The sequence below is a fragment of the Phyllosticta citriasiana genome (assembly GCF_038021145.1).
Source record: "Phyllosticta citriasiana strain CBS 120426 chromosome Unknown IWZ02scaffold_7, whole genome shotgun sequence".
Lineage (NCBI taxonomy): Eukaryota > Fungi > Ascomycota > Dothideomycetes > Botryosphaeriales > Phyllostictaceae > Phyllosticta > Phyllosticta citriasiana.
The window spans coordinates 566,256-593,091 of record NW_027117284.1 but is presented as its reverse complement, the minus strand read 5'-3'; the positions used below and the strand labels follow the sequence as shown (position 1 = coordinate 593,091).

The 26,836-nt window shown below is 54.6% G+C and overlaps 9 protein-coding genes across 9 annotated transcripts; 6 read left to right on the top strand and 3 right to left on the bottom strand.

Moving 5' to 3' along the window:
* Positions 1–210: 210 nt before the first annotated feature.
* On the top strand, positions 211–1,413 carry IWZ02DRAFT_271928 (AAA domain-containing protein). The gene is made up of 2 exons (XM_066763508.1): positions 211–509; positions 599–1,413. The coding sequence occupies exons 1-2, from the start codon at positions 321–323 to the stop codon at positions 992–994; spliced, it is 585 nt and encodes a 194-aa protein (XP_066622218.1). The 5' UTR covers positions 211–320; the 3' UTR covers positions 995–1,413.
* Positions 1,206–2,726, bottom strand: IWZ02DRAFT_271805 (inosine triphosphate pyrophosphatase-like protein). Its single transcript, XM_066763505.1, has 5 exons — positions 2,391–2,726; positions 2,064–2,137; positions 1,841–1,985; positions 1,704–1,740; positions 1,206–1,547 (listed from the first exon to the last, which is right to left on the bottom strand). Exons 1-5 carry the CDS (start codon positions 2,562–2,564, stop codon positions 1,417–1,419), a joined length of 561 nt encoding a protein of 186 aa, XP_066622217.1. The 5' UTR covers positions 2,565–2,726; the 3' UTR covers positions 1,206–1,416.
* A 511-nt stretch (positions 2,727–3,237) lies between these two features.
* Positions 3,238–5,476, top strand: IWZ02DRAFT_271797 (cytochrome P450). Its single transcript, XM_066763504.1, has 3 exons — positions 3,238–3,455; positions 3,646–3,868; positions 3,918–5,476. Exons 1-3 carry the CDS (start codon positions 3,350–3,352, stop codon positions 5,335–5,337), a joined length of 1,749 nt encoding a protein of 582 aa, XP_066622216.1. The 5' UTR covers positions 3,238–3,349; the 3' UTR covers positions 5,338–5,476.
* A 614-nt stretch (positions 5,477–6,090) lies between these two features.
* IWZ02DRAFT_272146 (uncharacterized protein) lies at positions 6,091–6,703 on the top strand. Its single transcript, XM_066763509.1, has 2 exons — positions 6,091–6,534; positions 6,597–6,703. The coding sequence occupies exon 1, from the start codon at positions 6,206–6,208 to the stop codon at positions 6,497–6,499; it is 294 nt and encodes a 97-aa protein (XP_066622215.1). The 5' UTR covers positions 6,091–6,205; the 3' UTR covers positions 6,500–6,534; positions 6,597–6,703.
* On the top strand, positions 6,704–11,539 carry IWZ02DRAFT_272147 (putative myosin MYO2). Its single transcript, XM_066763510.1, has 3 exons — positions 6,704–10,762; positions 10,811–11,025; positions 11,081–11,539. Exons 1-3 carry the CDS (start codon positions 6,846–6,848, stop codon positions 11,323–11,325), a joined length of 4,377 nt encoding a protein of 1,458 aa, XP_066622214.1. The 5' UTR covers positions 6,704–6,845; the 3' UTR covers positions 11,326–11,539.
* A 1,685-nt stretch (positions 11,540–13,224) lies between these two features.
* On the bottom strand, positions 13,225–13,668 carry IWZ02DRAFT_490755 (uncharacterized protein; the record flags this gene model as incomplete). The annotated part of the gene is made up of 1 exon (XM_066769686.1): positions 13,225–13,668. One exon carries the CDS (start codon positions 13,666–13,668, stop codon positions 13,225–13,227), a length of 444 nt encoding a protein of 147 aa, XP_066622213.1.
* Positions 13,669–15,726: 2,058 nt separating this feature from the next.
* Positions 15,727–18,489, bottom strand: IWZ02DRAFT_433301 (putative C6 transcription factor; the record flags this gene model as incomplete). The annotated part of the gene is made up of 3 exons (XM_066766284.1): positions 15,727–15,804; positions 15,853–17,214; positions 17,266–18,489. 3 exons carry the CDS (start codon positions 18,487–18,489, stop codon positions 15,727–15,729), a joined length of 2,664 nt encoding a protein of 887 aa, XP_066622212.1.
* A 2,128-nt stretch (positions 18,490–20,617) lies between these two features.
* Positions 20,618–21,584, top strand: IWZ02DRAFT_469744 (putative carboxyphosphonoenolpyruvate phosphonomutase; the record flags this gene model as incomplete). The annotated part of the gene is made up of 2 exons (XM_066768749.1): positions 20,618–20,752; positions 20,814–21,584. The coding sequence occupies 2 exons, from the start codon at positions 20,618–20,620 to the stop codon at positions 21,582–21,584; spliced, it is 906 nt and encodes a 301-aa protein (XP_066622211.1).
* Positions 21,585–22,201: 617 nt separating this feature from the next.
* On the top strand, positions 22,202–24,171 carry IWZ02DRAFT_271721 (Carboxylesterase). Its single transcript, XM_066763503.1, has 3 exons — positions 22,202–22,618; positions 22,669–22,902; positions 22,956–24,171. Exons 1-3 carry the CDS (start codon positions 22,309–22,311, stop codon positions 24,023–24,025), a joined length of 1,614 nt encoding a protein of 537 aa, XP_066622210.1. The 5' UTR covers positions 22,202–22,308; the 3' UTR covers positions 24,026–24,171.
* The last annotated feature ends 2,665 nt before the right edge of the window (positions 24,172–26,836 follow it).

Genomic DNA, 26,836 nt, shown 5'->3' with positions numbered 1-26,836 from the left:
CATAGCTTTTGAATCTCCCTGTCAACAAACAGCACTCGAAAGAAGTCGACCTAATTTCACCGATTCGATTTACCTCGTTTCTCATTTTCTTGTGCTCTGAATATTGGTCCATACAAGCGCCGGCACTCGATTTCAAGCGCATTTCAACGAAACAACAGCCGTATAAGACGATCAAAACATCTACACAACCGGAGCTTGCGCCATACTCACAGCCTTCCTCTCTCCCCTACACAAGAGATCATACGGAACGCTCGGCGGACGGCAACTCACATCAAATCATCCAACTACCGACCTTGACGCAATCACCGCTACTCGCAACCATGCCTAAGCGCACGCTTCCAAACGTCATCATTACTGGCACACCGGGCACCGGCAAGACGACACACGCAGAGCAGCTGGCGGCAGCGACAGGGCTGCGCCACATCAGCGTCAATCAGGTGGCCAAGGAGCGCGACTGCTACGACGGATACGACGAGGAGGTTGGTAGTTGGGTGGTCGACGAGGACAAGGTGGGTTGATTCACACAAGTCGCCCAAAAATACCTATGTGGCGAGTGGGCATGGCATGACAGCAGAGGCTGATGACGCACGGCACACAGCTCCTCGACGCGCTCGAAAACGAAGCCCAAGCCGGCGGCCTCATCATCGACTGGCACGCCTGCGACCTCTTCCCGCGGCGCTGGATCGACCTGGTCGTGGTGCTGCGCTGCAACTCGACGCGGCTGTACGACCGGCTGGCGGCGCGCGGCTACGCCGGCAAGAAGCTCGACGACAACATGGACTGCGAGATCATGGAGGTGCTGGTCGACGAGGCGCGCGAAGCGTTCGACGAGGAATGCGTCGTCCAGCTGACGAGCGACGAGGCGGACCAGGTCGACGCGAATGTTGAGCGCATGGAGGCGTGGGTTAGGCAGTGGAAGAGCGATCACGAGGACGGTGTTGAGATGGGCGGACCGGGTGAAGATGACAAGGAGGAGGAGGAGGACGAGGAGTGATTTGATTGACGCACAGAGGGATCACTGATGGGCTTCCGTTTGCGGGGGATAAGGTGCAACCATTGCTTGACGGACGGAAGAGGAATATTTGGACAGGAGCTGGCGAGCTGCAAGACGGAATAGCGATGAGGATGCGCAAATGCTTCAAGATGGGCGGACAGGAAGCATCCAAGCCCTCGTGGGTGGCCATCAAGATTTGGAGATCAGGAGCATTATATGCCAGGGCAGACGAGGACCGGCAGCCTTCGCACCACCGCTTGGGGATTTACTTTCTGAAGAGAGTCGTTTGATTACTGGCTGCTCGACCGCGACACTACCACGCACGGACATACGCCAGAGGAATCTCCCGCTTCTTCTCATCTTCCTCTGAACCTCATCCCCTGGTCTTTTAATTATCTTAACCGTCCGTCTCTGTCCTCCATCTACACATTCACCTTCAACCATTCGACCAGCTTGGCCAACGCCTTGCCGCGGTGCGAAATCTTGTTCTTCTCCGTCTTGTCCATCTCGGCGTACGTCTCGCGTCCGTCGTATTCGAACGCCGCGTCCCAGCCTGCAAGGCGGGAAGGATAGTATGTCAGTCTTCGTTTCGGCCGAGTGGAAGGGAGAATAGCACAGGCTGGGGAGAGAGGGAGACGGAGAGGCACAAGGGAAGAAAGGAAGATCGGATGCTTTGATTGATGGAAGTTATATGATGGGACAGACTCACCAAAGTTCGTCGGACCGCGTGCGGGCACGATTTTCCCCTTTGCAACAGGCATCAAGCGTTAGCATCTTCCTCCCGTCTCATTCGGCGGACATCACCAATCATCAGTCATCTAATGCAACATGGTCAAATTCACTTACGTCCGTCCGTCCCTGGAACAGAATCGGCTCGTGGCCTGGGCCCTCCGAGTAGCCAAATGTGCACACGGCCTGTGCCGACGTGTCGGCGAAGCCCTCGAGCATCTTGTGCAGGTTGCCCACGCCGATGGACTGCATGAACCATTTGCTGTCGTGAGGTTAGTTTTGACAGGGTGAAGGAGAGGATTATATAATGAGGTGGGAGGGTCACGCATGAGAGACGCACATGTATGGTCCTGGGAGGTCGTTCATGGCCTTGAAGCAGAGGCAGGTGTCTTCCACCAGGACAGGTCCGTTGACCTGTCAGAGCGTCAGCGTGGGTGGATCGATACTGCGAAGCTGTATATTGCGCCCGTTCTTCGTTTTCATTCTGTCCCAGCTCTTGAATTTGTAATTGAATGGTTTCACTAGTTATTTTGAGAAGAGGTGGAAATGGGAGCATGTTGAGAGTCCAAAGGGAAAAAAAAAAAAAAAAAAAGAGGAAGCAAAAGATGACGATGCGGCGGAAAAAGTGAAAAAGAAAAATTGGCCATGAAAAAATTTAATAACTTACCGCCTCAGCCGCCCTTCTCGCCTTGTCAATCGTCACCTCCTCGACTGTGCCCTGTATCTCAACTAGGTCGAGGCTTTGGTTGGTGAGGTGCACGCCGGTTGGTGCGAGGATCGCCTGCACTTCGGCAAGCTTGTTTGCGTTGCCCGTGATGAAGTTGAGGGTCTTGGGTGCCATGTTGGAGAGGAAAGGTAACAGCGGTGATGGAATTCAAAGAGTTGAGAGTTCGTGATGGTTGATGAACGGTTTGCGTGGTAGGGCTGCACGAGTGAAGAAGTCGTTGCCGGAGGGGGTCCCCTGATTGTGGTGATTTGGACCATGAGCAATTGGCATGCGGTCCTGCTTGAGCTCTATAGTTTTTGTTTTCAGATTCTATGGATTGTTTTGCTTTTGTTCACTTTAGTCTATTCCCAAACATGCTATGCTAAACAGTCAGCTTCAACGTCCAGGCAATGCGCTGCAAACTCGTGCAGTGGTCACGCCGAATTCTCGACCGCCCCTCGTGTACTTTCCCATCCAGACTACGGCGACATCTCATCTTTGAACTCGCACAGCGTCACGGACGACCATCTCTCCTCCCGCACCCCTTAACTGATGAAAACGCAACAAAAGCGATCCGCCGCCACTTGATCCACACTCAAACCTGCGACCCGTCCGCTGTTCCTCCTGCCCCCGGCACACCCTGTCGCACCTTTTGCCTGCTACCACCGCTGCTACTGCGGCCAACGCTTTTCTGAATCTTGGGCCTCATCCTTCTTTCATCCTATTTCTTCTTTTCCACCGCATCATACACTCGAGCTCGCCATTGACTGCTCGCTCCGGAACCTCCTCTTCCTGGCTCGCGTGCTGCCTGTTCCTTGTCCGGCTCTCCTTACGCAGCCAGGCGTCCCCTTCTTTACCTCTCTCCCTTTTCCGTCTTTCTTCACTGGTGGTGCAAAAAAAAAAAAAGAAAAAAAAAAGAGATGGAAGTTCTGATATCTGTGTATTTGCAGCGCAAGGCGCTGTTCTGGAGTTCGGTCTACGTCGGTGGAGGTCTCGGTATTGCGGCGGCAAAGGGCTGGGTCGGAGGTAAGCAGGCGGTTTTCTCTGAACGTTTCTTTTCCCCGTTTTCATCAATACACGAGAAGGAGAAGGCAACAGCTCGAAGCGTCAATTTCTTCGCAATCCTCCGTTGTCATGGTCCACCCCTCGTCGTTTTTGTTTCCTTCCATTTCAGTCCCTATCCCTGCCCGTCTCGCTTGTCCTAACCACCACTCAGTACCAGAGCCGTTGCGCACCTATGAGAAACCGCTGTTGGCAGCGGGCTTTGCCGTCTTTACCGTCTTGGTGGGACTTCTTACTAGCTTATTGACTGGGCGGCGGTATCAGAGTGCTGCCGGCAGCGCCAATGGCACTGCACCAACGATTTCCTACTTCCTGCCTTACATTGGGCACTTGATGTCGCTGCTCTTTGGAAGGACGGGATGGCTGGTAAATATCAGGTGCGTTAGCAAGTAATGCGTACAGCAATATTCCTAACATTTTTGAAAGGGACGCAAACAACCAAAACATTTTCGCATTGAAGCTTGCTGGCATCACACATGTTTTGGCCGGCTCAATTTTCTCAGCTGAAAAGCTCGAGGAGGACAATGCAGATTCGGCAGATGACCAGGAGCTTGCATCCAGCATGCGAAAGAATGCATTCGGCTTCAACGACGACCCTCTTTCTGGCGAGTTTTACAATCTGATATTTACCCAAGAACATGCCAAATCGCTGGCCAACAAGGCCGTCGTCCTCATCAGGGAAAATGTTCCGGACCTGATGACCTTCAACGAGAGCCAGGTTGACCAGTTACCGTGGGAGAGAGTGAGCATGACTACGACGGTCGAGGTCCAGGGGGGAACAACGTACTCGGAAGCGAACATGCTCCCCCTGACGCGCGAATTCGTTGGACAGATCATGAATGCTGCATATGCAGGCGTCTCCTTTTTGGATGATCATCCCACCTTCCACGAGAGCATGTTGGCGCTCGAAAAGAACTTTTACATCATGGCAACTGGACTGCCTCGCTGGGCACCCTGGCCGGGGCTTCCCGCAGGACACATTGGACGGAGAAGCCTCCTGCGCCAAATGGCGGCTCTGAGGGAGTCGTGGGAGCGAGAAATGCTCGGGGAAGATGTAATCACGACAGCAACGGATATTGGCGACTTCTCAGCGGCATATACCGCTTCTCAGCAAATCATGGACGGCTCCGGCGTGTCCCCGACGGCACGTGCATGTACAGACCTCAGCATTGTCTGGGCGCTCAACGCCAGTGCTCGCGACTTGGTCTTCTGGATGCTCCTCCACGTCGTTGCAGAGCCAGGGCTTGCAGACCGCATCCGCGACGAGACTCGGCCATATTGCCGAGTACAGCAGCCGACCAACGACTTCAACCTGCCGGAGCCGCCTCGGCTGGACATTGATATGGATGGGCTGGCAGACAAGTGCGCGCTGCTGAACAGCTGCTTCATGGAGACGGCGCGCATGTACAACACGGCATGGTCGGTGAAGCAGGCCAGGCAGAATTTCAGCATGGCAGACGAGTCGGCAGGCATGGCGTCGACGTACCACGTGAAGAAGGGCGACCATGTTGACGTTTCGAACAAGTTGCTGAACACGGACATTGGGGCGTACTACGAGCCGAAGAAGTGGAAGCCGAGCCGGTTTGTAAACAGGTCGGGCAAGGCGGATTGGGGCCACGTCAAGCACAACAATGGCATGTGGCGCATGAATGGGACGGGAGAGTTTGCGCGTCGGCTGGCGGCCGCCACGGTGGCTAGTGTTTTGGCCGTGTGGAACTTTGAGCCGGCGAGCAAGACGGGCCTGTGGATGGTACCCGGCAGCAAAGAGGCGCCTCTCACAGCCAGGCCGGCGGGCGATGTGCGAGTGAAGATCACTCGGCGAGATCTGGAGCAAAAGCAGGGCTGAGAGGAGAGGATGGAAGGGGTTGGGCCGTGTTTACAAAGCAGCCACAGATAGGTAAAAAGCTTGTGCCTAAAGTTTGATGACATCTGGCCATGGCAATAGCGATACCCGACCTGCACGATGGAGATGACGACATGCGGAGAAGAGGGAGCGCTATGGTCATACGGTACCTGTAGGGCAGCCAGGACCTGAGAGCAGCAGGGTGGTGATGGGGGCTCGCAGGGGTTGAGGGAGCCAACCTGACGAGAGCCGCGAATTGCAGCAGCTGCAGGGACTGTGTATGAACGTCAGCGTCAGAGAGATGTTTATTCGCCTGCAATGCCACCCACCTGCAACAATTACTCTTGTTGTAGGTAGGTACTTACAGCAAGTAGTGACAATGACAGTTGAAGCTCGAGACGGGTCAGGGGCTGATGGTGATGGGGCTTGGCGCGTGGCGGGTGCAGAGGCAGGCAGTAGCAAGCGGTGTGCCTCCGTGCAGTTTCAAGCATCCTACCGTGCCTACCTACGCTTCGGGAGCTACATTGCTCTGACCCACCCACCCTACTATTTCCTCGACCCTCAACCTCTCCTCCACCGCCGCCGCCGCCGCCGCCGCCCACCGAAGCCTCCCCTTTCGCATGGCATGCTGCATCTCTGAGGAAGCAACCCCGCTGATGCACCATTCTCTCCCTCCTTCGCCTTTGCTTTGTTAGAATTCCGCTCCTGGTCTCGGTTTGTTTGCCCGCCTGGACCGCGCGCCTCTCCCGGTCTACCTTAATCCAGCCAGGAGTTCGACACCGACCCAACTCCAGCTCCCACCTTCCTTCACCCCGCCAACAACCCCAGAGCTGCGCTGTGCCCTTGTGCACGCCGCTCCCCTCCTCCCACCATGGCGCACATCTATGAGGTCGGCACCCGCGCCTGGCAACCCGATGCGACCGAAGGCTGGGTTGCGTCCGAGGTGGAGCAGAAGCTCGTCGACGGCGACAAGGTCAAGCTTGTCTTCCGGCTCGAATCCGGAGAGGTACGCCCAATCTACGCGTCTTTGGACTCTCACGGCTGTCTAATTCACGTCCGTGCAACAGGAGAAAGCAATAGAGACCAATGTAGAAACGCTCTCAAACGATCCCAATGGCACATTACCTCCTCTCATGAATCCTACGATGCTCGAAGCCAGCGATGATTTGACAAATCTTTCCCATCTCAATGAACCAGCTGGTCCGTTATACACTCTTGCCCCGAACAAAGCTGCGCCAACCCTCGCTGACTCGCTGCTACAGTGCTGCAAGCCATCAAGCTCCGATATGCCCAAAAGGAGATTTACACATATTCCGGTATTGTTCTTATCGCGACAAACCCCTTTGCGCGCGTGGATTCGCTCTATGTCCCGGGCATGGTGCAGGTCTATGCCGGCAAGTCGAGGGCTTCGCAGGCTCCTCACTTGTTCGCCATCGCTGAAGAGGCCTTCTCGTACGTCCCACCTCCCATGAGGCCCAAGAACAAAGAAAAGCTGACTGCAGCGCAGGGACATGTTACGGGATGCCCGAAATCAGACCATCGTCGTCTCTGGCGAGTCTGGTGCCGGTAAAACGGTCAGCGCCAAATATATCATGAGATATTTCGCCACGCGCGAATCTCCAGACAACCCTGGCAAGAGGAAAGCAGGCCGGGCAGACACGATGAGCGAGACGGAAGAGCAGATTCTGGCCACGAACCCCATCATGGAAGCTTTTGGTAACGCAAAGACGACCCGCAACGACAACTCGTCGCGTTTCGGAAAGTACATTGAGATTCTGTTCAACAAAGAGACGGACATCATTGGTGCCAAGATTCGGGTTTACCTGTTGGAGCGGTCTAGATTGGTCTTTCAGCCTCTCAAGGAGCGCAACTACCACATTTTCTACCAACTTTGTGCGGGTGCAACCGATGCGGAACGGGAAGAGCTGGGGCTCAAGTCTGCCGAGGACTTTAGCTACATGAACCAGGGCAACGCGCCGGTCATTGAGGGTGTCGACGACAAGGCCGAGTTCGAAGCGACCAAGAGCTCTCTGACGACGATTGGCGTCAAGCCCGAGGTCCAGTCGCAAATCTTCCGCATCCTCGCCTCTCTGCTACACCTCGGAGACATCAAGATTACGGCCACTCGTACCGACTCGTCCCTGTCGCCTGATGAACCAGCCCTGGTCAAGGCTTGCCAACTGCTCGGAATCGATGCCACTGCTTTCGCAAAATGGTGTGTCAAGAAGCAACTCATTACGCGCGGGGAGAAGATCACCTCGAACCTCACGCAAGCGCAAGCCCTCGTTGTCCGTGACTCCGTTGCCAAGTACATCTACTCGAGCCTGTTCGACTGGCTTGTGGAGAACATCAACCAAAGTTTGGCAACCGAGGAGGTCATGGGTCAGGTCAAGTCATTCATTGGCGTTCTGGATATCTACGGTTTCGAGCACTTTGCCAAGAACTCGTTTGAGCAGTTCTGCATCAACTATGCCAACGAGAAGCTCCAGCAGGAATTTAACCAGCACGTCTTCAAGCTCGAGCAGGAAGAATATCTCCGAGAACAAATCGACTGGACTTTCATCGACTTTGCCGACAACCAGCCCTGTATCGACCTCATTGAAGGCAAGCTTGGTATCCTCGCGCTGCTCGACGAAGAATCTAGGCTGCCCATGGGATCGGATGAGCAGTTTGTGACCAAGCTGCACCACAACTTTTCTGGCGACAAGCACAAATTTTACAAGAAGCCGCGCTTTGGAAAGTCTGCGTTTACCGTCTGCCATTATGCTGTTGATGTCACGTACGAGTCGGAAGGTTTCATTGAAAAGAACAGGGACACGGTTCCGGACGAGCACATGGAAGTCCTCAGGGCCTCTAGCAACAAGTTCCTTACAGAAGTGCTCGACATGGCGGCAGCCATCCGCGAGAGGGAAACCGCTGGCGGATCGAGCGCTAAGCCGGGCACTGTTGTTTCTGCCGGTCGTAGGGTGGCCGTCAACCGCAAGCCCACTCTTGGTGGCATCTTCAAGGCATCCCTGATTGAGCTGATGAGCACCATCAACTCGACTGATGTTCACTACATCCGCTGTATCAAGCCCAACGAGGCAAAGGAGGCGTGGAAATTTGAGGGACCCATGGTTCTCAGTCAGTTGCGTGCTTGCGGTGTCCTCGAGACTGTTCGCATTTCTTGCGCTGGTTATCCTACTAGGTGGACATACGAAGAATTCGCGCTCCGATACTACATGCTTATCCCGTCATCAGAATGGACGGCAGAGATCAGGGACATGGCGGACAGGATTCTGAAAAGAGCTTTGGGGACATCCGAGAAGCAGGGCGCCGACAAGTACCAACTTGGTCTCACAAAGATCTTCTTCCGTGCCGGCATGCTTGCCTTTTTGGAGAACCTGCGCACGGCTCGCCTCAATGGTGCTGCCATTATGATTCAGAAGAATCTGCGTGCCAAGTACTATAGGCGCAAGTATTTGGAAGCCCGCGAGGCCATTGTCGCGACACAGGCAATTATCCGTGGATACCAGGCACGAGTACGTGTCGAGGAGATGCGGCAAATCAAGTCCGCCATCTCCATCCAGCGCGTGTATCGTGGATACAAGGAAAGGCAAAAGTTTACCCGTGTTCGCAAGAGTGTGGTACTGTTCGACTCGGTCGCAAAGGGTTGGCTTTTCAGGAAGAGCATCCTGGACAAGCGCTTCCGCGACGCTGCTACCTGTATCCAACGCAACTACAGGTCTTATAGGCAACTAAAGAACTGGCGACAGTACCGCCGCAAGGTTGTCATTATCCAAAGCTTGTGGCGCGGCAGAACTGCTCGCCGTACCTACAAGTCGCTGCGTGAGGAGGCTCGTGACCTCAAGCAAATCTCTTACAAGCTCGAGAACAAGGTCGTCGAACTTACGCAGACTCTGGGCACCATCAAGCGCGAGAACAAGGCGCTTCAAGGCCAGGTGCAAAACTACGAAAGCCAGCTCAACTCGTGGAAGAACAGGACCAATGCGCTCGAGGCAAGGACAAAAGAGCTGCAGGCCGAAGCCAATCAGGCCGGTATCACGGCTGCGCGTCTGTCTCAGATGGAAGAGGAGTTTACCAAGTTGCAGTCGAACTACGAGGAGAGCACTGCAAACATGCGCCGCTTGCAAGAGGAGGAGAAGCACCTGCGCGAAACGCTGCGGCACACGACCGAGGAGCTCGAGCACACCAAGCGCCGGTCGAGCCAGGTCGAGAGCGAGAAGCTTACCCTGCGCCAACAGCTTGCCGAGCTGCAAGACCAGCTCGAACTCGCAAAGCGCGCAGGTCCTCTCAACGGCGACGCTACAAACGGCACAAGTCACGCTCCTGCCAGCGGCCTCATCAACCTGGTTTCCTCCAAGAAGCCCAAGCGGAGGAGCGCAGGTGAACGCGTCGACGTCGAACGCTTCAGCACCGTTTACAACCCTCGCCCTGTCTCCATGGCGATCACTGGCCAGTCCGTCCACAAACAAAACACGCTCTCTGGATCTACCTTCAACCCTGGTATCGATAGCATCGAGATGGAGCTTGAGAACTTGCTCTCTGCCGAGGATGAGCTCAACGAGGAAGTCACTCTTGGTCTGATTCGCAACCTCAAGATTCCATCGCCTACGACCAACCCGCCACCGAGCGACAAGGAGGTGCTGTTCCCAGCCTACCTTATCAACCTTGTCACTTCGGAGATGTGGAACAACGGTTTCGTCAAGGAGTCGGAGAGGTTCCTCGCCAACGTCATGCAGTCCATCCAACAGGAGGTCATGCAGCACGATGGTGATGAGGCCATTAACCCAGGCGCCTTCTGGCTGTCAAACGTCCACGAGATGTTGTCATTTGTCTTCCTTGCCGAGGACTGGTACGAGACGCAAAAGACTGACAACTACGAGTATGACCGCTTGCTCGAGATTGTCAAGCACGACCTGGAGAGCTTGGAGTTCAACATCTACCACACATGGATGAAGGTGCTGAAGAAGAAGCTGCACAAGATGATTGTGCCCGCGATCATTGAGTCGCAATCGCTGCCCGGCTTCGTCACCAACGAGAACAACAGATTCCTTGGCAAGCTGCTCCAGTCCAACAGCGCGCCCGCCTACAGCATGGACAACCTTCTCAGTCTTCTCAACAGCGTCTTCAAGGCAATGAAGGCCTACTTCTTGGAAGACTCCATCATCACCCAGTGCATCACTGAGCTCCTGCGTCTTGTCGGTGTGACCGCATTCAACGACCTGCTCATGCGCAGAAATTTCCTCTCCTGGAAGCGCGGTCTCCAGATCAACTACAACATCACCAGGATCGAGGAATGGTGCAAGAGCCACGACATGCCCGAGGGCACTCTACAACTGGAGCACTTGATGCAAGCTACCAAGCTCCTGCAGCTCAAGAAGGCGACCCTGAATGATATCGAAATCATTCAGGACATTTGTTGGATGTGAGTATTGCATCGACAACGCATGAATTTCTCCTAACCTTTCAATAGGCTCTCGCCCAACCAGATCCAGAAGCTGCTCAATCAGTACCTCGTCGCCGATTACGAGCAGCCCATCAACGGCGAAATCATGAAGGCCGTTGCGTCCAAGGTGACGGAGAAGAGCGACGTGTTGCTGCTCGCAGCTGTCGACATGGAGGACAGTGGGCCTTATGAGATCGCCGAGCCGCGTGTCATCACGGCTTTGGAGACGTACACGCCTTCTTGTAAGCCTTCCATCGAAACTACCTTAGTTCTGCACGACACTGACATTGTCCGTAGGGCTGCAAACGCCGCGCCTCAAGCGCCTGGCAGAGATCGTGTCGGCGCAGGCCATGGCACAGCAGGAGAAGATGGAGTACGATATGAACGGCAACGGCGAAGGCATTCCCGAGGGCGATGGCGAGGCCGAGGCTGAAGCCGAAGGCGAAGATGGCATGGGCATGGGCCACCACCACCACCACCACCACCACCACCACATGGGCGCACCGCAAGGCCTGGCAATTAGCGAGGTCGAGGGCGTGTAATGGCGGAACCAGCAGCAGAGAAAGGGAAACGTGATGGCGTTGGGCAGTGTGTGTGTGTTTTGTTGGCGGAGCTGCAATACGATCTTGATCAACTCATGGATAAGAGACAAGGGCGACAGACTGCGCGTTTGTCTGGCCATGGCCACGACGCGGCGGGACACTTTTTGTGAGCGCGATTACTCTCTCGTCGAGTCGACTGAAACCCCCTTGATTTCCTTCTTCTTCTTCTTCCCTTCTTTTCTGTATGTTCGAGCCTGCTATCATAGGCTAGAGAGTCGTCAGTGAGGGCGAAAGAGCGAGCGAACGACAAACGAGAGTGCGGTGGGACAGGTCCTCAAGAGCAGCGAACGGGCTAAGGTGCGAGACGGATGGACCGTCGTGTCGAGGGCAAGCAGAAAGCGACCGACGAGCGGAGGGTTGGGGATGGATGAAGGTAGATTACTTCTCTTACGTGTCCCTCTCATGCCTACAGAGAGACGGGAGACTTGAGAGAGCGAGCGGCCGGCTTTGGGTACTGTCAGCAACTCTTTCTCAATTGTCACTACTTTTACATCTACCTTTTTCTCCACCACCACTACCACCACCATTACCGCCACCATTTTTCTTCTGCCTACCTACCTAATTTTCGGTCGACTTGTTCTTTCCTTCTTCACTGCCGTCTACTTGCCTACCTACCAACACACTTGTAAAACATTTGTCGCCCCCCCCCCTCTCTCTCACTCTCTCCGCCTTATGTCACAGCCTTCTTTCTCCCCATCCGTTTGTTTGTTTGTTTGTCTGTCAGTCTGTCGAATTGGCTTGTCTGCTGTGCACCAAACAGCCGAGCCTGTATCCGACTAGAATCGTCGTCGGATTTCTACTTCCTTCCTCCTTCTTCTTCTTCGTCGTTGCAGCGAATCCAACGTGCTCTCGCTCGTTTCGAGATTGCGCTTTCAATCGGCAACGGCAAACTGCAAACTGCAGCACCATAGGATTCTAGCAACAGAGGGAAAGAAAGAAAAAAAAAAAAAAAAAAAAAAAGAAGACGCGTAAAGGAGGGCAGCCAGTAGGTAGTGGTGCTGGACTGATTGATTTATCGATCGACGTGTGCATGTTTTTCTTTTCTTCCCCTGGGAGTGAGTGGATGGGGCGCTATGAGTTGCTTTTTTATTTTTTATTATTTTTTTTTTTTGTTTTCTGCTCTATTTGTATTATCGTTTGTGTGAGTGAATTGCCCGTCGTTGTCGTGGCAGTGTAATTGTACGATTTGTAGCGAGGGAAATGGACGTGAGGTTTAGAAAGAATGGTGTGTTTGTGAGTTGGGGTTGCTTGCCTGATGTATGGTGATGTGTGTGTGAGACATCATCAAATGACTACCTGCCTCTCCGTGGTGAGAGCGTTGAAATGGCTCGCGAGAGAAAGCCAACTGGAGCACGAAGGAGGCCTGGCAAGCTCCAAGGAACAAATGAAAGTAAGCAAGTACCACGCGAGCACAAGGCAAAGGCAGCAGCAGCGGTCACTCTGTTGGTCGGCGGCACCAATACTTCATTTGCATGGACAGACAGACAGCACTACATCTCCCACAGCGGATATGATGACGACAAGATGAGCGGGAAAAAAAAAAAAAAAAAAAAGGGGGGGGGGGGGGGGGGGGGGGGCAACCGATATAACAAACAAGCCCTGGACAAAAACGAAAGTAGGAAAGATACGGGTGGGGCTAAGGAGATTAATTCACCAAGAACTTTCCTTCCACAACCACAACCACTTGGTTCTCGTCAAATCACTCGAGTCCGCTGACTTTTGCTCTCTCCTTCATGTTTCTCCTCCTCCGCCTCCGCCTCCTCCTCTCCCCTCTCCCCCTAAACTGTCCAATCCACAAAACTCATCATCCATCCTCGCTACTGTCCACGCCGTCTCCACCTAAGCGCGGAGAGCCTGGGGGGCCTTCTTCTCGGGCGGGGGCGCCTGTCCCTCGGGCTGGGGAGGGGCATCGCGGGCAACGTTGACGTTTGCGTCGGCGTTGATCAAGCCGACGGGCTGCTTAGAAGGCGGCGGCGCAGGCGCGTCGCGGGCAACGTTGACGTCTGCGTCGGCGTTGACGAGGCCCGGCTGCTTGGGGGGAGAAGGAGGGGGAGCCGGCGCGTCGCGCGCGTTGACGTTGGCATTGGCCGTGACGAGGCCGGCGTGGCGGCTCGAGTCGTTCGGGGGTCGACCGTACTTGACCCAGCGGGGCTCGACGGCGTCGGCGGGGACAGGAGGCTGAGAGCCCGGAGTAGCAACGGCATTGCCAGCAGGTTCAGTGGGAGCCGAGTAAGAAATGGCACCCAGGGCCAGAAGCGCAATGATGGTGTTAATGGAACGCATGTTGAACGAGTGTGGTAAAAATTAGATCAGATAGTTGGCAAAAGGTAGGGAGAGAGGAAGTAGTAGTGAAGTGGTTGTCGAGAGTGATTGTGGTGGTGGTGGTGGTGGTGGTGGTGGTGGTGAAGAAGACGATGGTCGATGGTTGCGCTGGTCCTTATGTATGGCTTTGCAAACGTCTTGCTCAAACCCAGTCCTTGTCTGTGTCTCTGATGATGCGTAAGTTCTTGCGAATGCCGTCGAGTCTGGGAAGAGGTCAGTCTGCTCCTAATCGACTGCATCAGGGACTGGATTGGAAGTGATGGCCATGATGCTCATGGCTTTGGCCAGACTTGGACAAGAGTTGGGCATAGCCTGACCTGTGCAAAGCACGCCCTCCACGGGCCTCGATTGCGAGTCTGCACACTTGGTGAGCTCGACCCCAAAAGACAGCCAGCAAGAAACGTCATCATTGAGCTCTCCGATGACAACATGGACTGATGAGCAAAGTCATGTAAGGACGCCTCATCAATACTGCAGGCAGTGGTGTCGCAAGGCCAATGTGCAGAGCCAGGATAGTATTGACAACAGACTACAGCGAGCAGAATAGGTATCCCAATGAGTCTAGCGGCTGAGCGGCTAACGGGCCGCTACCCTTGGATTGTCAGGATCAAGTACCACAAAATCATGACTTGATGTTGCCAGATACAAAGCGCCAAGCGTCAGCTGCATTCGAGAAGCTGTCAGGGGTGGTGATCATGAAGTGGTTCAGGGCACATGCTGGACACGACTGTTGAAATAAGCAACTGCGCACCCGTCGTCGGCCCCTCGTAATAGTGTCTCGGATGATCAGCTTGCGCGTAAAACATTCCAATAGGCACGCAGGCGCTGGGGGATCTTGTGCGGCACCGGGGGATCAAGCCGTGCAGAGAAGCATCCACGGCACAGCTCATGAGATTCGTGGAAGGAGAATGGGGCTCTAACCCCATCATTTCAGAGGACACGCTGCTTTACCCCTTTACCAGGAGTGCTTTGGTGGCTGGGAAGTTGTGATGTACGCAAAGGTTGGTCGGAGCTGTCGCTTGAAAGTGCGGGGATATCGGTCCAGCCGTCGTGGGGCACGGGATGGCAGTAAGGCAATCCACGAGTTGTCGACATTTAGAAAGCGAAGCGGAAAGCCGTATAGCTGGGTCGCTGGGTTCTTCTTGCATGGCTTTTCGGGTGATGCGAGCAGTGCGGCAACCAGCCCGTGGGGAACACAGGTTGCCGCCGCGTAAGCGCTGCGCCGGATCCACCGGTGATCTTAGGCGGTGGTGTTGAGCTTTGATGGTCAATTTACACAAGGCTGTCTTGCAGGGCCGCGATAAAGCGTGGTTGCGCCTCGTTGACAGATGCGGTTGGAAAGGAGGCACATCGCCCGAGGCGGTGGGTGAAGGACCGTCGGCCGGACCACGTCCGAAGCGGAGGCCAACCGGTGAGCACGGGAAGCGACAACGACGACGAGCCTGCGCAGGACTCCTATACCGCATGCAATCGCGTCATGGCACTCGATTTCCGCGAAAGATCATGGAGCAATGGTGTTTGAAGCTCTTAATTCAATGCCGGTAAAGTCGGCCGGACCTTGCAGTCTACCTACTATTCCGTCAGTGCTCTCAAGGTAAAGACTGCCACCATCCGATCGCTTCCATCTTGTAGAATTCAACGTAGCTGACGTGGTAGTCTCCACGACAGACATTACTCATTTGGTGCCCCCCTCAGCTCGACCACGCGCGACGCGCGGTTCGGGAGTCTGGCCATCCAGGTAGGCCTTGATCACCGTGAGCAGTAGTGGATGCTCCAGCATCCTCCCAGTCTCAAGCATCGTAGTCATCGGTGTTCTGGGCGCCAGCTGGGCGGACATTATGTTGTCCAATGAGGTTCAAGGGCCTAGCCATCAGGAACTTGGTCGCGGCGTCTTTTCATCGCGTTGCCAGATGGATGCACACCCTGAAGCATCTTGACTGCCAGTATTTGGTATATCGAGTTGCTCGAAGTGTCCGTTGACATCTGGAGCAGAGTTGGTCCCCGACAGTCAGGCACATCTCACTGGCCCTGACCGTTTCCGGCCGCGTACTGGCCAAAGCCAGAGTCGAATTGCAGAGGGTCAAAGTTCCAGAATCCCTACGAGATGTCAGCTGAAACAATGTTTCATCCGATGGCTATACTTACCCAATCCATATCCATTGCCATGTCTTGGAGCCAGGCGTTGGTATTGATGTCACCCAGTCCGCTGCTTGTCATCCTCTCAATCTCCGACAAGCCGGCGGATAGTCCAGGTCCATTAGCGGCGTAGCGTGCCTCGATTGTATCCCCGTTGCCCATGGTCGACACCATGGGCGGACCATTTGCAGACGGATAGAGAACATAATCTGGCTGGGACATGGTCACAGGAGGCCGCGTCTGAGCCATGTTCATCTGCTGGGGGTTCGGTCGTGACGGCAACGGCACCGTCTGAGGCTGCGGAGTAGGTATTGTACTGGGACTCGGACTTTTGGCAAAGTAAATGACACTCAGGTCGTGCTCGCCAAAGCGCTTTTCCGAAAAGCCCCCCATTGTGCTCATTTTGGCGCTTTCGTGCTTGGGGTCCAGTCGATCAATCATGCGACGGATTACGGCCCATGTGTTTGAGTCGGTCCGGCCTTTGACAGCATATACAGTGTGCAGGGCGCGCAACGCCCGGCAGCGGATATTTGAATCGTTCGCGGCAGGAAACTGAGGATCACGGAGTTCGGAGAGGACGTGCATGATGGATTGAAAAGCGGCGTGCCCACCAATATGCCACTGGAAGTGCTCGGCATCCTTGTCGGAAGAGACGGTGTTGAGGGATTCAATCAAAGAAATGGACCGGGTGAGTACTTGGGTGCGAATCTCGTCGGTGATGACCAAATGCCTGAATTCTCTTGGGACACCATACCAGAATATAAGCCAGCAACGCCATTCGAGGTTTGCTGTCAGGCCAATCGTTAACCTCTGAATGGTTATGTCGACGCGGCAATACCGGAGGTAGCACCTCTCGTTCTTGTCGTGCACTTCGTCGACCAGTCTCTTAGTTTCTTCAAATAGGTCCTGGAATTCCTGGACAATGTCGCAAGTCTCGCCGTCCTTGATTTTGGAAGCTTTTACTTTTCGATCCAGGTGGTAAACATTTTGAGCTATTCTACGGAAGCATTTGATCATGCTGAGACGGCAAAGTTGGAGCGTCATATCTGTAAAGCCTTGTTCCTCCATGTGTGGGTCCGACGGCGGCATGCGTCCTTCGACCAGGTCGGTGTCGTTGACATTTCTCGGGAGCATGGTGGTGAAATCATCGTCAGACACGGTTGGTTCCATACCTTTCCCTTCTGCGGCTCTCCAGTCCATGTGGCATATCTGATGCCAGACGCGCCGGCGGATTTCCATTTGCACTTCGTCCATGGACGAGTTGGCGAAGAGCGTGGGCTCTCTGTGTAGTCCCTGAAGCATCGCAATCCTGATGGCGATGCCAGTCAGCGGCCACACTGGACCCATGTCGTCCTCGCGAACTTGGCATGTCTGCGGCAGCAATTAGATAGCGACCAAGGGAAACACGGTTGCGAGGCATACCAGTTGCAGAACAAAGGCTTGAAGGACCTCGAGGCTTGAGGTTGTCAGGAAATCGACCTGTTGGAGAGACAGCTCAAGGCCTTGGTGGTATCTCATCAACAATGACTGCTTGTCTTTTCTGAAACGGTTTGTGACTGCTTCAGGTCTCAAACTGTTGATGGAGGAGTAAAAAATGGCAAAGGCTAGGGGCTCGAAATGGTGAATCTGCTCCTCCGTCCAGGGGTCGCTAACCGTGTGAGATGCAGTCACGTAGTTGGTGTCTGAGTGCGGGACATACCTGTCGTCGGCGCGTCCAGAAGCGGGACTCATGTTGGCCCATGTTCGGATAAAGTAGCTGAATCTGCGGCTCAGAGACGGCTTGTGCACCAGTCGACTGACGGGGTCGACATTCTGGATAAAGATGCCGAAGAGCTCAAAGCACTCCTCGGGGGTGTTGGGCATGTACTCCGAAGGATCGCGCGAGGCTTGGCCACTGCTAAAAAGTAGCGACTGCGACGTGCGAATTCTTGGCTCGCATGGCTCTTCGGGATTCCCTCTGTGCTGCTCATTGCTCAAGATGGCTTTGATATCTTGCAACTGTTTTGAAGAGATGAGCAGAAATTCGGGTGCTATTTGTGGTGGATAAGCGCTCACCTCATCTGTTAATAGAGCCCAGTGAAGGGACGAGACAAAGTGCGATTGTCCATTTTCGACGAGGAGCGTTCCATCGTAAGCATCAGCGGCGAGGATCTGGTCCGACGATGTGCTGCTTTTTGGGGAAGCCGAGTTCTCGGCCGTCTCTTTGCTCTCGACGACCTCGGATTTGATTGGCTCGCGACGGGAAGGTTGCCTGGTGGCGACTGGCGGGTAGGCAGGCTGCGAGACGGCGCGTTCCAGCAGAGACTCGAGTCTCTCGAGGCGGGCATTGATTTCGGCATGACTCGACTGGGCTCCTCGCGGGTGTGGGGCGGCGTGCTTGCTCACTCGGTTGGATGTCGCATTTGACGAGGAATTCGGCGGGGAGCGGCCGGACTGCTGGTTTGGAATGTTGGCATAGTAGCAGACGTGATTCCCTCTGGAGCATGCAGAGCAGATTGGATACTTGTGGTCGCATTTGACCTTGCGGCGGCGGCACGTGAGACACGAGGTGATGATTCGCTGGCGGGTGCCAGCTGTCGACGAGTAGGCGGGGACAGGCGGAGGAGCTGGTTGGGCCATGGGCGGAGGGTGTGCGTATCCGTCCATTCCGGAAAGACGACGGTAGAGTAGTGGAATAGAGTCGCAGGAGATCGGCCGAAGCGAAGCAAGAGGAGGTTAACGAAGAAGAGGGTCGAGAGCGGCGGCGAAGAAAGGGCAGGATTGCGCAGCGAGGTAGACAGCAAGGCGGTGGCTGTATGGCCCTCTTAGAGTTGCAGGGCAGAGCCGGGGGCCACGGTCGAGGAGGACAAGAGGACCAGGTGTGATGGCGCAGCAAACATGATTCTGGGGGCGACACAGACCAGCAGGGCGGCGGCGGTGGTGGTGGTGGTGGTGGTGAGGTGAAGACGAGGGGAAGACGCGATGCGATGCGCTGCACAGGGCTGAGGAGCTACACTGAGATGGATGATGACCCACCCCATGGTATGGTTGGATCCTGCCCGAAGCCCGAACCGACAACATGAGCTAACGGGGGGCCGATGTTCTCAGCCGTCACTCCTCAGCCGTCATGTCATCCTCTTCTTATTTTTTTCTTCTCTGCCTCTCCCTCGACTCGACCTCTGTGCCGTGCTGACTGACCTACCTCACCGACTTTCCGTCTCGTTGCTTTTTGCTCGTCGTCGTCGTCGTCGTCGTCGTCGTCGTCGTCGTCGTCGTCCTCGCCCATCACCACCTCGCCGTTGATCAACCTACCAAATCCCAGCACAATGCAGGCTTCAATGCCCGGATAAACATGACCACCCAGGCCAGCGACGCTCGTAGCGACCCGCCACCGTTTCCGGGACTGTAGCAAATGCCTGCTGTCTCTCTGCTCTCGCAGTCCCCGGTGCATAGCGAAACAGATGGCAATAGCGATAATCAGCCACGCCTTCCTGTTTGGGCCTTTTTCTCAACGTACCAACAGAGCTACGGCCTGGGCATGGGCTGCTCAACCCAAGGCCATCCGGATATCCATGAGGGCTCCGCAGGCTGGGCACCGGCTCCTCACCGAACCTACTTTCCATGATTCAAACATTGCAGTTACAGCCTGCTTCTGCATCATGCCGTCGACTCGACGCTGCCTCCAGTCGCTTGTCGCACCTTTGCCTTGGTTCCAACACGCGCACAATTGCAAATCGCCGGCTTCTCTTCACATCGTGTTTGTTCTACCTGTCCCACTGTCTCAAAACGACAACAGCTAGTAAGTGAATTGCTTGCTGCCCGACCGAAGCAGTGTGAGAGAATGCTAGTATTGGTTCTCTGTCGCGCCTCGTGTCTAGCGTCGTGCAACATTTGGCAGACCATGTTCAACGAGACCTGTCCCTCTCTGGACAAAATCTATCGACCAGGTGCATGCATGCAGCGGGCCAAACAGAGACGAATTTGCAAAAATGTCCGAAGCATAAATATGTAGGTACATGGATGTTGATGTATAAGACATTGAGGCTATTGCTCTTACGTCATTGCTGCTATGGAGCTACCCGACCACTATACCTAGAGCTGCTCGATTTGGCAAGGATCGATCTCCAAGTCGTCTACTGCAGTATCTAACTTACTAACCTAACCCTCGTCTCGTCGACAGCCTCACGCTGCTCCAACGTTTTTCTGATCATGTTTTCTCTTGAATGAACACCATGTTCCGACGGCCGGACCCGGCAACGAAACTGTCTGACCTTGAAATGCGGCTTGTCGAATGAACATGACGCCAAAGCGGGCGCGCGTTGGCCAGAGCTGCCATGTCCGGGCTTGTAGGCCTACCATCAAGAGGAGATAGAGTATCTACTATCTCTGCAGAGTCAATGGATTCAGAGCCCCAAGACCGCTTCTGACGTGAGCTGTTTTTGCAGCTGCAACAACGTCTTCATCATGTTATCTTATCTCGCCACCCCACCTCTCCCAAAGCGCTTGTGTTTTCACCGTTTATCAACACCCACGCAACATTTTCGTCAATCTCGACCTCAGTCTTCCCTTTTGAGCATCCATCTCCCCAGGTTGCCACCGGGAATAACTCGCACGTGGCGGAACCCGCTGCCGGTCGACCTCCGATCATCGGACGGCAATTGGATCAACAGCGCAGCGGGAGAACCCACTCTGTCTCCACACCTAGCAACAATGCGTCGACGCCCCTGTGCTTTATAAAGGCGAAGGGGATAGCCGTCGTCACTCCAGCGTACAAAGTATCGATTTCAACGGCAAAATGACTTTCAACGCCGCCGCCAACACCCTCCGCCAAACTCTCGAGCAGAGCAAAGACATCATCATCGCGCCTGGCGTCTACGATGGCTTCTCTGCCCGCATTGCCCATTCAGTAGGCTTCAACGCCCTATATATGGTATGCTACAACCGAATTTGACTGCATTCCCGAAAGTCCATCCTGACAATTCAATCCGCAGACTGGTGCCGGCACTACTGCCTCCCGCCTTGGCCATGCCGACCTGGGCATTGCAACTCAACACGACATGGCGGCTCACAGCTCCATGATTGCCTCGCTGAAGCCTGAAGTCCCCCTCATCGCCGACGCGGATACTGGATACGGAGGACCCATCATGGTTGCGCGCACAGTCGAACTGTATGCTCGTGGTGGCGTAGCGGGATTGCACATTGAAGACCAGGTACAGACCAAGAGGTGCGGTCACTTGGCCGGCAAGGAATGTGTCGATGTGGAAGTCTACACCTCGCGCATTCGCGCCGCGAGAGAGGCGCGAAGAAAGCTCGGCAGTGACATTGTCATCATCGCGAGGACAGACGCCTTGCAGGGTCAGGGATATGACGCGGCTGTCGCGCGCCTGAAGGCTGCACGCGATGCGGGGGCTGATGTGGGCTTCTTGGAGGGCGTGACGGACAAGGACATGGCCAGACGGGTGGTAAAGGACTTGGCACCCTGGCCAATGGTGCTTAACATGGTCGAGCACGGCGCCACGCCGACCATTTCGGTCGACGAGGCCCGCGAAATGGGTTATCGAATGATCATCTTCCCCTTTGCCAGCATCGCACCGGCCTATGTCGCCATCAAGCAAGGTCTGGAACAGCTCAAGCAAACAGGCGTCGTGGGAGCTCCCGAATACTTTACGCCCAAATTCTGCTTCCAGGTCTGTGGGCTCGATGAGAGCATGGCTTTGGACGCAGCGGCTGGCGGGCAGGCGTTTGGAGCAAAGGGCGCTTAGCTTGAATAGATAAATCCGAAGTAAACAATTAAGGAGGCTCAAAGGCGCCGTTCCATTAGGTGAGAAGCTTCAATGTGACCAGGAGTCGCCCGCAACGGCGTCGGCCATGTCAAGCGGAGAGCCGGGGCACGTGTTGCGGACAGGAACGACCATTTTAGCATGAAATGGCAATGACAAGATGGTTCGATAGCATTAGAGTTTTACCGTTCGAGAGGGAACCGGTGGCCACGCGAAGACCCTGCCATGATGGCCATGGGGGAAAAAAAGGGAGACAAGGGAAACGGTTCCCTCCATCCCGGACTCTTCGTAACAGCGACAACGACATCCCCATTTGGTGCGCAATCCCTGACACTTTGGTCTTCATCTCCTCTGTCCCAAGAACCAACGACAATAGACGCCAAGCTCACCGCCTTCCACCCAGTCGATCGTTCTTCTGGAATCCTTGATCAATCCTCGGGCTCCAATTGCCCTAGCCGCATCCAGCTCATCCCCGCCGCCCAGCCGCCATGATTAATGCGACTTCATATCGAGTTTCCTATCTGGGGAACCGACGCGCTCAAGCTCACCGGTGATGAGCTTTATGTTCGCGGAACCAGGGGGTTCGCGTCCTTTGATCCGCTTAGATGATTTGCAATGGCCGACGTACTAAAAACCAACACCCGCGGTTGGGAGCTCTTCACTCGCTATCGTCGCCCAGTAGCGAAGCCATTCCTTCTTTATCACCATGGTGAACTTCGATCTTTCTCCGTCGCTCCTTGCTGGCTTTGCTCTTTTGGCTCAGTCGCCCTTTTTCGCAGATGCTGTTCCTCAATCTTCTTCGTCTGGCCCAGATCCTTCCGTCGAGTTGGGAGATGGAAAGATAATTGGCACCACTGGAACTATTCCTGACCTCAAAGACCCTGTCAACAAGTATCTCGGAATTCCATATGCCAAAACTCCTCCATTGCGCTTCGGCAGGGCCGAAGACCCTGAGCAGTGGACTGAAGCAAAGGACGTGAAGGATTTGAAGCCATCTTGTATTCAACAGTTCAATCGTATGTATCCTTTTGGTGCTTTATAGACCTCATCCCTGATGTGTCTGCAGGTCCCATATCGAAGGAGCTTTTTAACAAACCGGGGGCGCCCGAAAGCGAGGACTGCCTTTACATCAATGTCTACACACCGTCCACCTCTGCTCCGCCCGAAGGTCGGGCGGTCATGTTTTGGATCTATGGAGGTAGTTTGCAGTTTGGGAACTCTTGGAGCGATCAGTACGATGGTTCGTACCTTGCAGGATACGAGGATGTCATTGTTGTCACTTTCAACTATCGGACTAATGGTTTGTTTTACTCGGCTTGTTGTCATTTGGAATCATCTACTAACAATGATTAGTCTTTGGCTTCCCCAACTCTCCAGACATTGGAATCTACGACCAAAACCTCGCCTTGCTTGATCAACGAAAGGCTCTCGATTGGGTTCAGAAGAATATTAAAGCATTTGGCGGTGACCCGAATAAGGTAGCTATCTTTGGGGAATCTGCTGGTGGCTTCTCAGTGAAGATGCTCTGGGCCTTGCCGCCACGACCAGTTCCATTCCACGGCGCCATTATCCAGAGCCAGGGCGGAGCTGGTCCAACAGACGGCGGAATCGCGTGGAGGAACCTCACCAAGACCCTCAACTGCACAGCGACGCCATCGAAGAAAGAAATTGATTGCGTTCGGGATAAACCTGTGGATCTGATTCGCTCCATCATCGAAAAGAATCGGCTCAACTTTGCGCCCAAGGTCGAAAATCGCACAGCCGCCACGCACATTGAAAATCAGATTCGATTGCGCACCGCTGCGCAAGTACCCATGCTGATCGGGTCCAACGGCGACGAAGGTAGCATCTTCCAAGTCGTGTTCGATTTCCGGAAACTCAACCAGACGCTGCAATACTTCTTCCCCAACCAAACGGTGATCCAGCAAGCCGTGCAAATGCTGTACCGGCGGCAGTATCCCAACAACGAAATCGCCGCTATCAGGGCGCTGATCCGCGACGCGTCGTACACGTGCTTCACGTCGGCGATAGCGCAGACGGCGGCGTCGAACCAGTACCAGGCCTTCCGCTACTACTACAACGCCACGTTCGACAACCTGCCCGTGCCCAAGAAACTTGTGCCCAACCCGGGCGCCTTCCACAGCTCCGAGGTCTACGAGGTCTTTGGCACGTATCCCAAGGATGGCGCCACGCAGCAGCAAAAGGACCTCAGTCGCTACATGATGAAGGCCTGGGCCGACTTTGCGAAGAATCCGCGTTTTGGACCCGATACGGATGATGGGTGGCCCCAGATTGGCGCCTCGTTCCGTGATCTCTGGGTCATTGGCAATGAGGGCCGCTCTGGTGGCTATCCCATCCGGCAGGAGGTGACTGATGCTAATTGCCGGCTGTTCTCTGGTCCCTTGTGGGCCGTTGGGTTGTGATGTTGTTTTCCACAGCAAAAAGTCAAAAGATGGTGATCACATCATATGAGGACATGCGCGGGAGGAGTGAAGATCATTGGAGTGGAGTCGTTAAGCTGCTGGGCGCAGATGATGGGTATTTTCACGCTCGTTTTCATTTTTTACTTTATTTATTTATTTACTGATATTTTTTGTCGTTGTTGTTGCCATTGACAAAGCGCAGAGGTAATGACGATTTGGCTGCCGTTGTGGTTGCAGTTTGAAGAACTTCATGTATATTTACGTGTATAGTAACAAGTATCATTATAGAAAATGACATTCAAAATCACCTCCTCTCCCAAAGCTGCTTCACCGAATGGTCTCTCACCTATCGGCAAGTCTTTGCCTTTCGACCATCCCCCGTGCCACCTGATCCAAACACCATGCTACGCTCTACCTCACCCATCGTCCTTTGACGCAAGTGTTTCACAGACCATCTACCAATCTATCTTCCGGCCTCTCTAAATCGCAAACCAGTGCCCTTACTCGCGCCTCGTGCCGCACCCTTCCTCTCTCCCCCTCTGTCGTCATCCCCCGCGCCTCCCGATCCCAGTCTCAGAAACCTCATGGACCCCTTTCCGGAGCGGCCCTTGAGTAAGTGGACGCAACTAAGCGGGATCTACGAAGGTCGTGGGTGTGAGGTGCAGTGAGTAAGCAGCGGCTTTTGCGACCCTCCCCCCTGGGCTCCTTGTCTAGGTAGTTTGTCGTCTTGGTGCGTGCGAGAGTGACGGCGACTAAGGGCATTTCGTATTCGGGGCGAAACCTCGCGGGGATTATTGGCTTTGCTTGAGAAAGGGACGCGGCCAGCAGGGGGCTGCGATACGTCATGTTCCATCTGTCGGGTGTCGCCGACTTCTACACTTCATCCCGTCATGACCGTCTCGCACTCTTTTCCCATCCTGTTTCCTGCGCTGCTAATTCATCTCTTCAGTACCTACCTGTCCTGCCACACACACACAGTCCCTGCCCGCCGAAGCACCCTTGCCCGTTCTGTCCGCGTGACGCCGATGCGCTGGGTCCAGATGCGGCTCGATGAGGCAGCCCAACTACTTTCCTCTCATGTCGACAGGGGCAACATCTTGCTTGGATAGCAGGCAGAAATGGAGGGAACGTGTGGGAGTAGTTTGACGAGGATGTGCACTGGGGGATGTTGTTTCCTCTATGCTCACGATGTACGGTGCAACGCTGCCATTGGGCGAGCTGCTTCTCTACGCGTCGTCTACAAGCAGCGACGTCATTGCAGAATTTCAATAAACTCCGACAATCGAGCTCCGAACACTGTGTACCCGAAAAGTACGCCAATTACTCACAAAATTGCGCAAAAACGCAGCCCACACAAATAACCAGTCAGATGGACGACGGAAAGACGACGCAATAAGGCCAGAAAGATGCATAACAAGCTTAACCCCAACGTTTCTGCCCTCCCGAATCCGCATCCCTGCCCTCGCCCGTCTTGTCTAGATAAACCACGCGAAAGAGCCGCATGCCCCTCTACTCTCCTCCCCTGCGCGTTCCCCTTCCCCCCCCCTCAAAACCTGCCGCGGCTCCCCGGCCGGTCGTTATGCTCGTACGGTGATGGTACGAGGAAGTCCAACTGCTCGTCCACTCGCTCATCCTCTGCATTCTCCCTTTCTACTGTGCAACGTGTTTGTCTTGCTGCTGTGTACTGTATGTGATCGACGCGCTTGCTTTGCCTGCGGCACCCGCGTCGGCAGTCTGCCGTTCGCGCAGGGGAGACGCTGGTCGCGGGTGTTGCGCGTCGTGGGGGCTATTATGCACTCTATTCACGGTGGGACACGGGTGGAGTAGATGAGATCGGCGGGAGGTAGATGCACACGGCGCGAATCTGGTGCGGTTGGCAGGGTTGAGCGCGGTATCTGCTCAGGGGTGTCTGGCATTGAGAAACGAATTGTAGACAGTGGATTTCTTTTGGGCAGCATTCGAACATCTTCACTTTCAGTTGGATGGTTCGAGGTCGTTTCGTTTTTTTTTTTTTTTCCGATGAAACGGTTTCGAAGAGCCAGCGTTGGGATGCGGTCGTCGCTGGATTGGTCGAGAGTTGACGCGTCTTGCATGGACATGGACATGGGTTTAATTCTTCGGCAGCAACCGGTGTCTGTGCTGCCGTTTCACCTACTCAAGATGCGCAGAAAGACTGCATATGCACCAAATGGACATGCACATTCGCGGCAGTAGCGTTTTGTTTCTTTCTTTCAAAAACATGGACATCAACCTCGTTCTCCAACAGTCGTCGATGATAACTCAAAGCCACAACGAGTTTTACCAGAAAGGGACACCGATGAAATCCCTTGACTTGGTCATCATCATCATCATCATCCAGCGATAAAAGATTCCGGATATGGTCCGTGACGAAATTTTCCAAGAAGGAACAATAGAGCCATCGGATGAGGATATGCACTAGGGTCGGTTAAGGGTCTGATGAGGAAGGGAGGAGCGACAAGAGCAAGCAAGGGTTGGAGCGCGACGCCGCGGCTGAAGGATCGCCATCATCTACCCGCACCTCGAGGGCTTGGATTAAGGTTTGCCGCAGCAAGGCTTGACTGTATTCAATGAGCTTGGTTTGCCGCTCTGTCTTGGTGACTGTCTCGTTGAATGGAATTGCGCCAGCGATGAAGATATGGTGGACGAAAGATGTGGGCTTGGCTCATGAGCGGATGGAGTGTGTTCTGTTTGTTCTTCAGCTTCTTCTCGATCAACATCATCACCTGCCTTGTGCGGCAAGATGGCGCGATTCATGCCAGCGTTTCGCGCTTATACCCGTGCCCCTGCATG

Coding starts and splice junctions, on each gene's coding strand:
- IWZ02DRAFT_271721 (XM_066763503.1), top strand. CDS start 22,309: ATGGTGAACTTCGATCTTTCTCCGTCGCTCCTTGCTGGCTTTGCTCTT. Junction 22,619..22,668: donor TTGTATTCAACAGTTCAATC/GTATGTATCCTT, acceptor ATGTGTCTGCAG/GTCCCATATCGAAGGAGCTT. Junction 22,903..22,955: donor TTTCAACTATCGGACTAATG/GTTTGTTTTACT, acceptor AACAATGATTAG/TCTTTGGCTTCCCCAACTCT.
- IWZ02DRAFT_271928 (XM_066763508.1), top strand. CDS start 321: ATGCCTAAGCGCACGCTTCCAAACGTCATCATTACTGGCACACCGGGC. Junction 510..598: donor GGGTGGTCGACGAGGACAAG/GTGGGTTGATTC, acceptor CACGGCACACAG/CTCCTCGACGCGCTCGAAAA.
- IWZ02DRAFT_271797 (XM_066763504.1), top strand. CDS start 3,350: ATGGAAGTTCTGATATCTGTGTATTTGCAGCGCAAGGCGCTGTTCTGG. Junction 3,456..3,645: donor GGCAAAGGGCTGGGTCGGAG/GTAAGCAGGCGG, acceptor ACCACCACTCAG/TACCAGAGCCGTTGCGCACC. Junction 3,869..3,917: donor GGATGGCTGGTAAATATCAG/GTGCGTTAGCAA, acceptor CATTTTTGAAAG/GGACGCAAACAACCAAAACA.
- IWZ02DRAFT_272147 (XM_066763510.1), top strand. CDS start 6,846: ATGTTACGGGATGCCCGAAATCAGACCATCGTCGTCTCTGGCGAGTCT. Junction 10,763..10,810: donor ATTCAGGACATTTGTTGGAT/GTGAGTATTGCA, acceptor ACCTTTCAATAG/GCTCTCGCCCAACCAGATCC. Junction 11,026..11,080: donor GGAGACGTACACGCCTTCTT/GTAAGCCTTCCA, acceptor CATTGTCCGTAG/GGCTGCAAACGCCGCGCCTC.
- IWZ02DRAFT_272146 (XM_066763509.1), top strand. CDS start 6,206: ATGGCGCACATCTATGAGGTCGGCACCCGCGCCTGGCAACCCGATGCG.
- IWZ02DRAFT_271805 (XM_066763505.1), bottom strand. CDS start 2,564: ATGGCACCCAAGACCCTCAACTTCATCACGGGCAACGCAAACAAGCTT. Junction 2,138..2,390: donor CGAGAAGGGCGGCTGAGGCG/GTAAGTTATTAA, acceptor ACGCTCTGACAG/GTCAACGGACCTGTCCTGGT. Junction 1,986..2,063: donor GACCTCCCAGGACCATACAT/GTGCGTCTCTCA, acceptor ACCTCACGACAG/CAAATGGTTCATGCAGTCCA.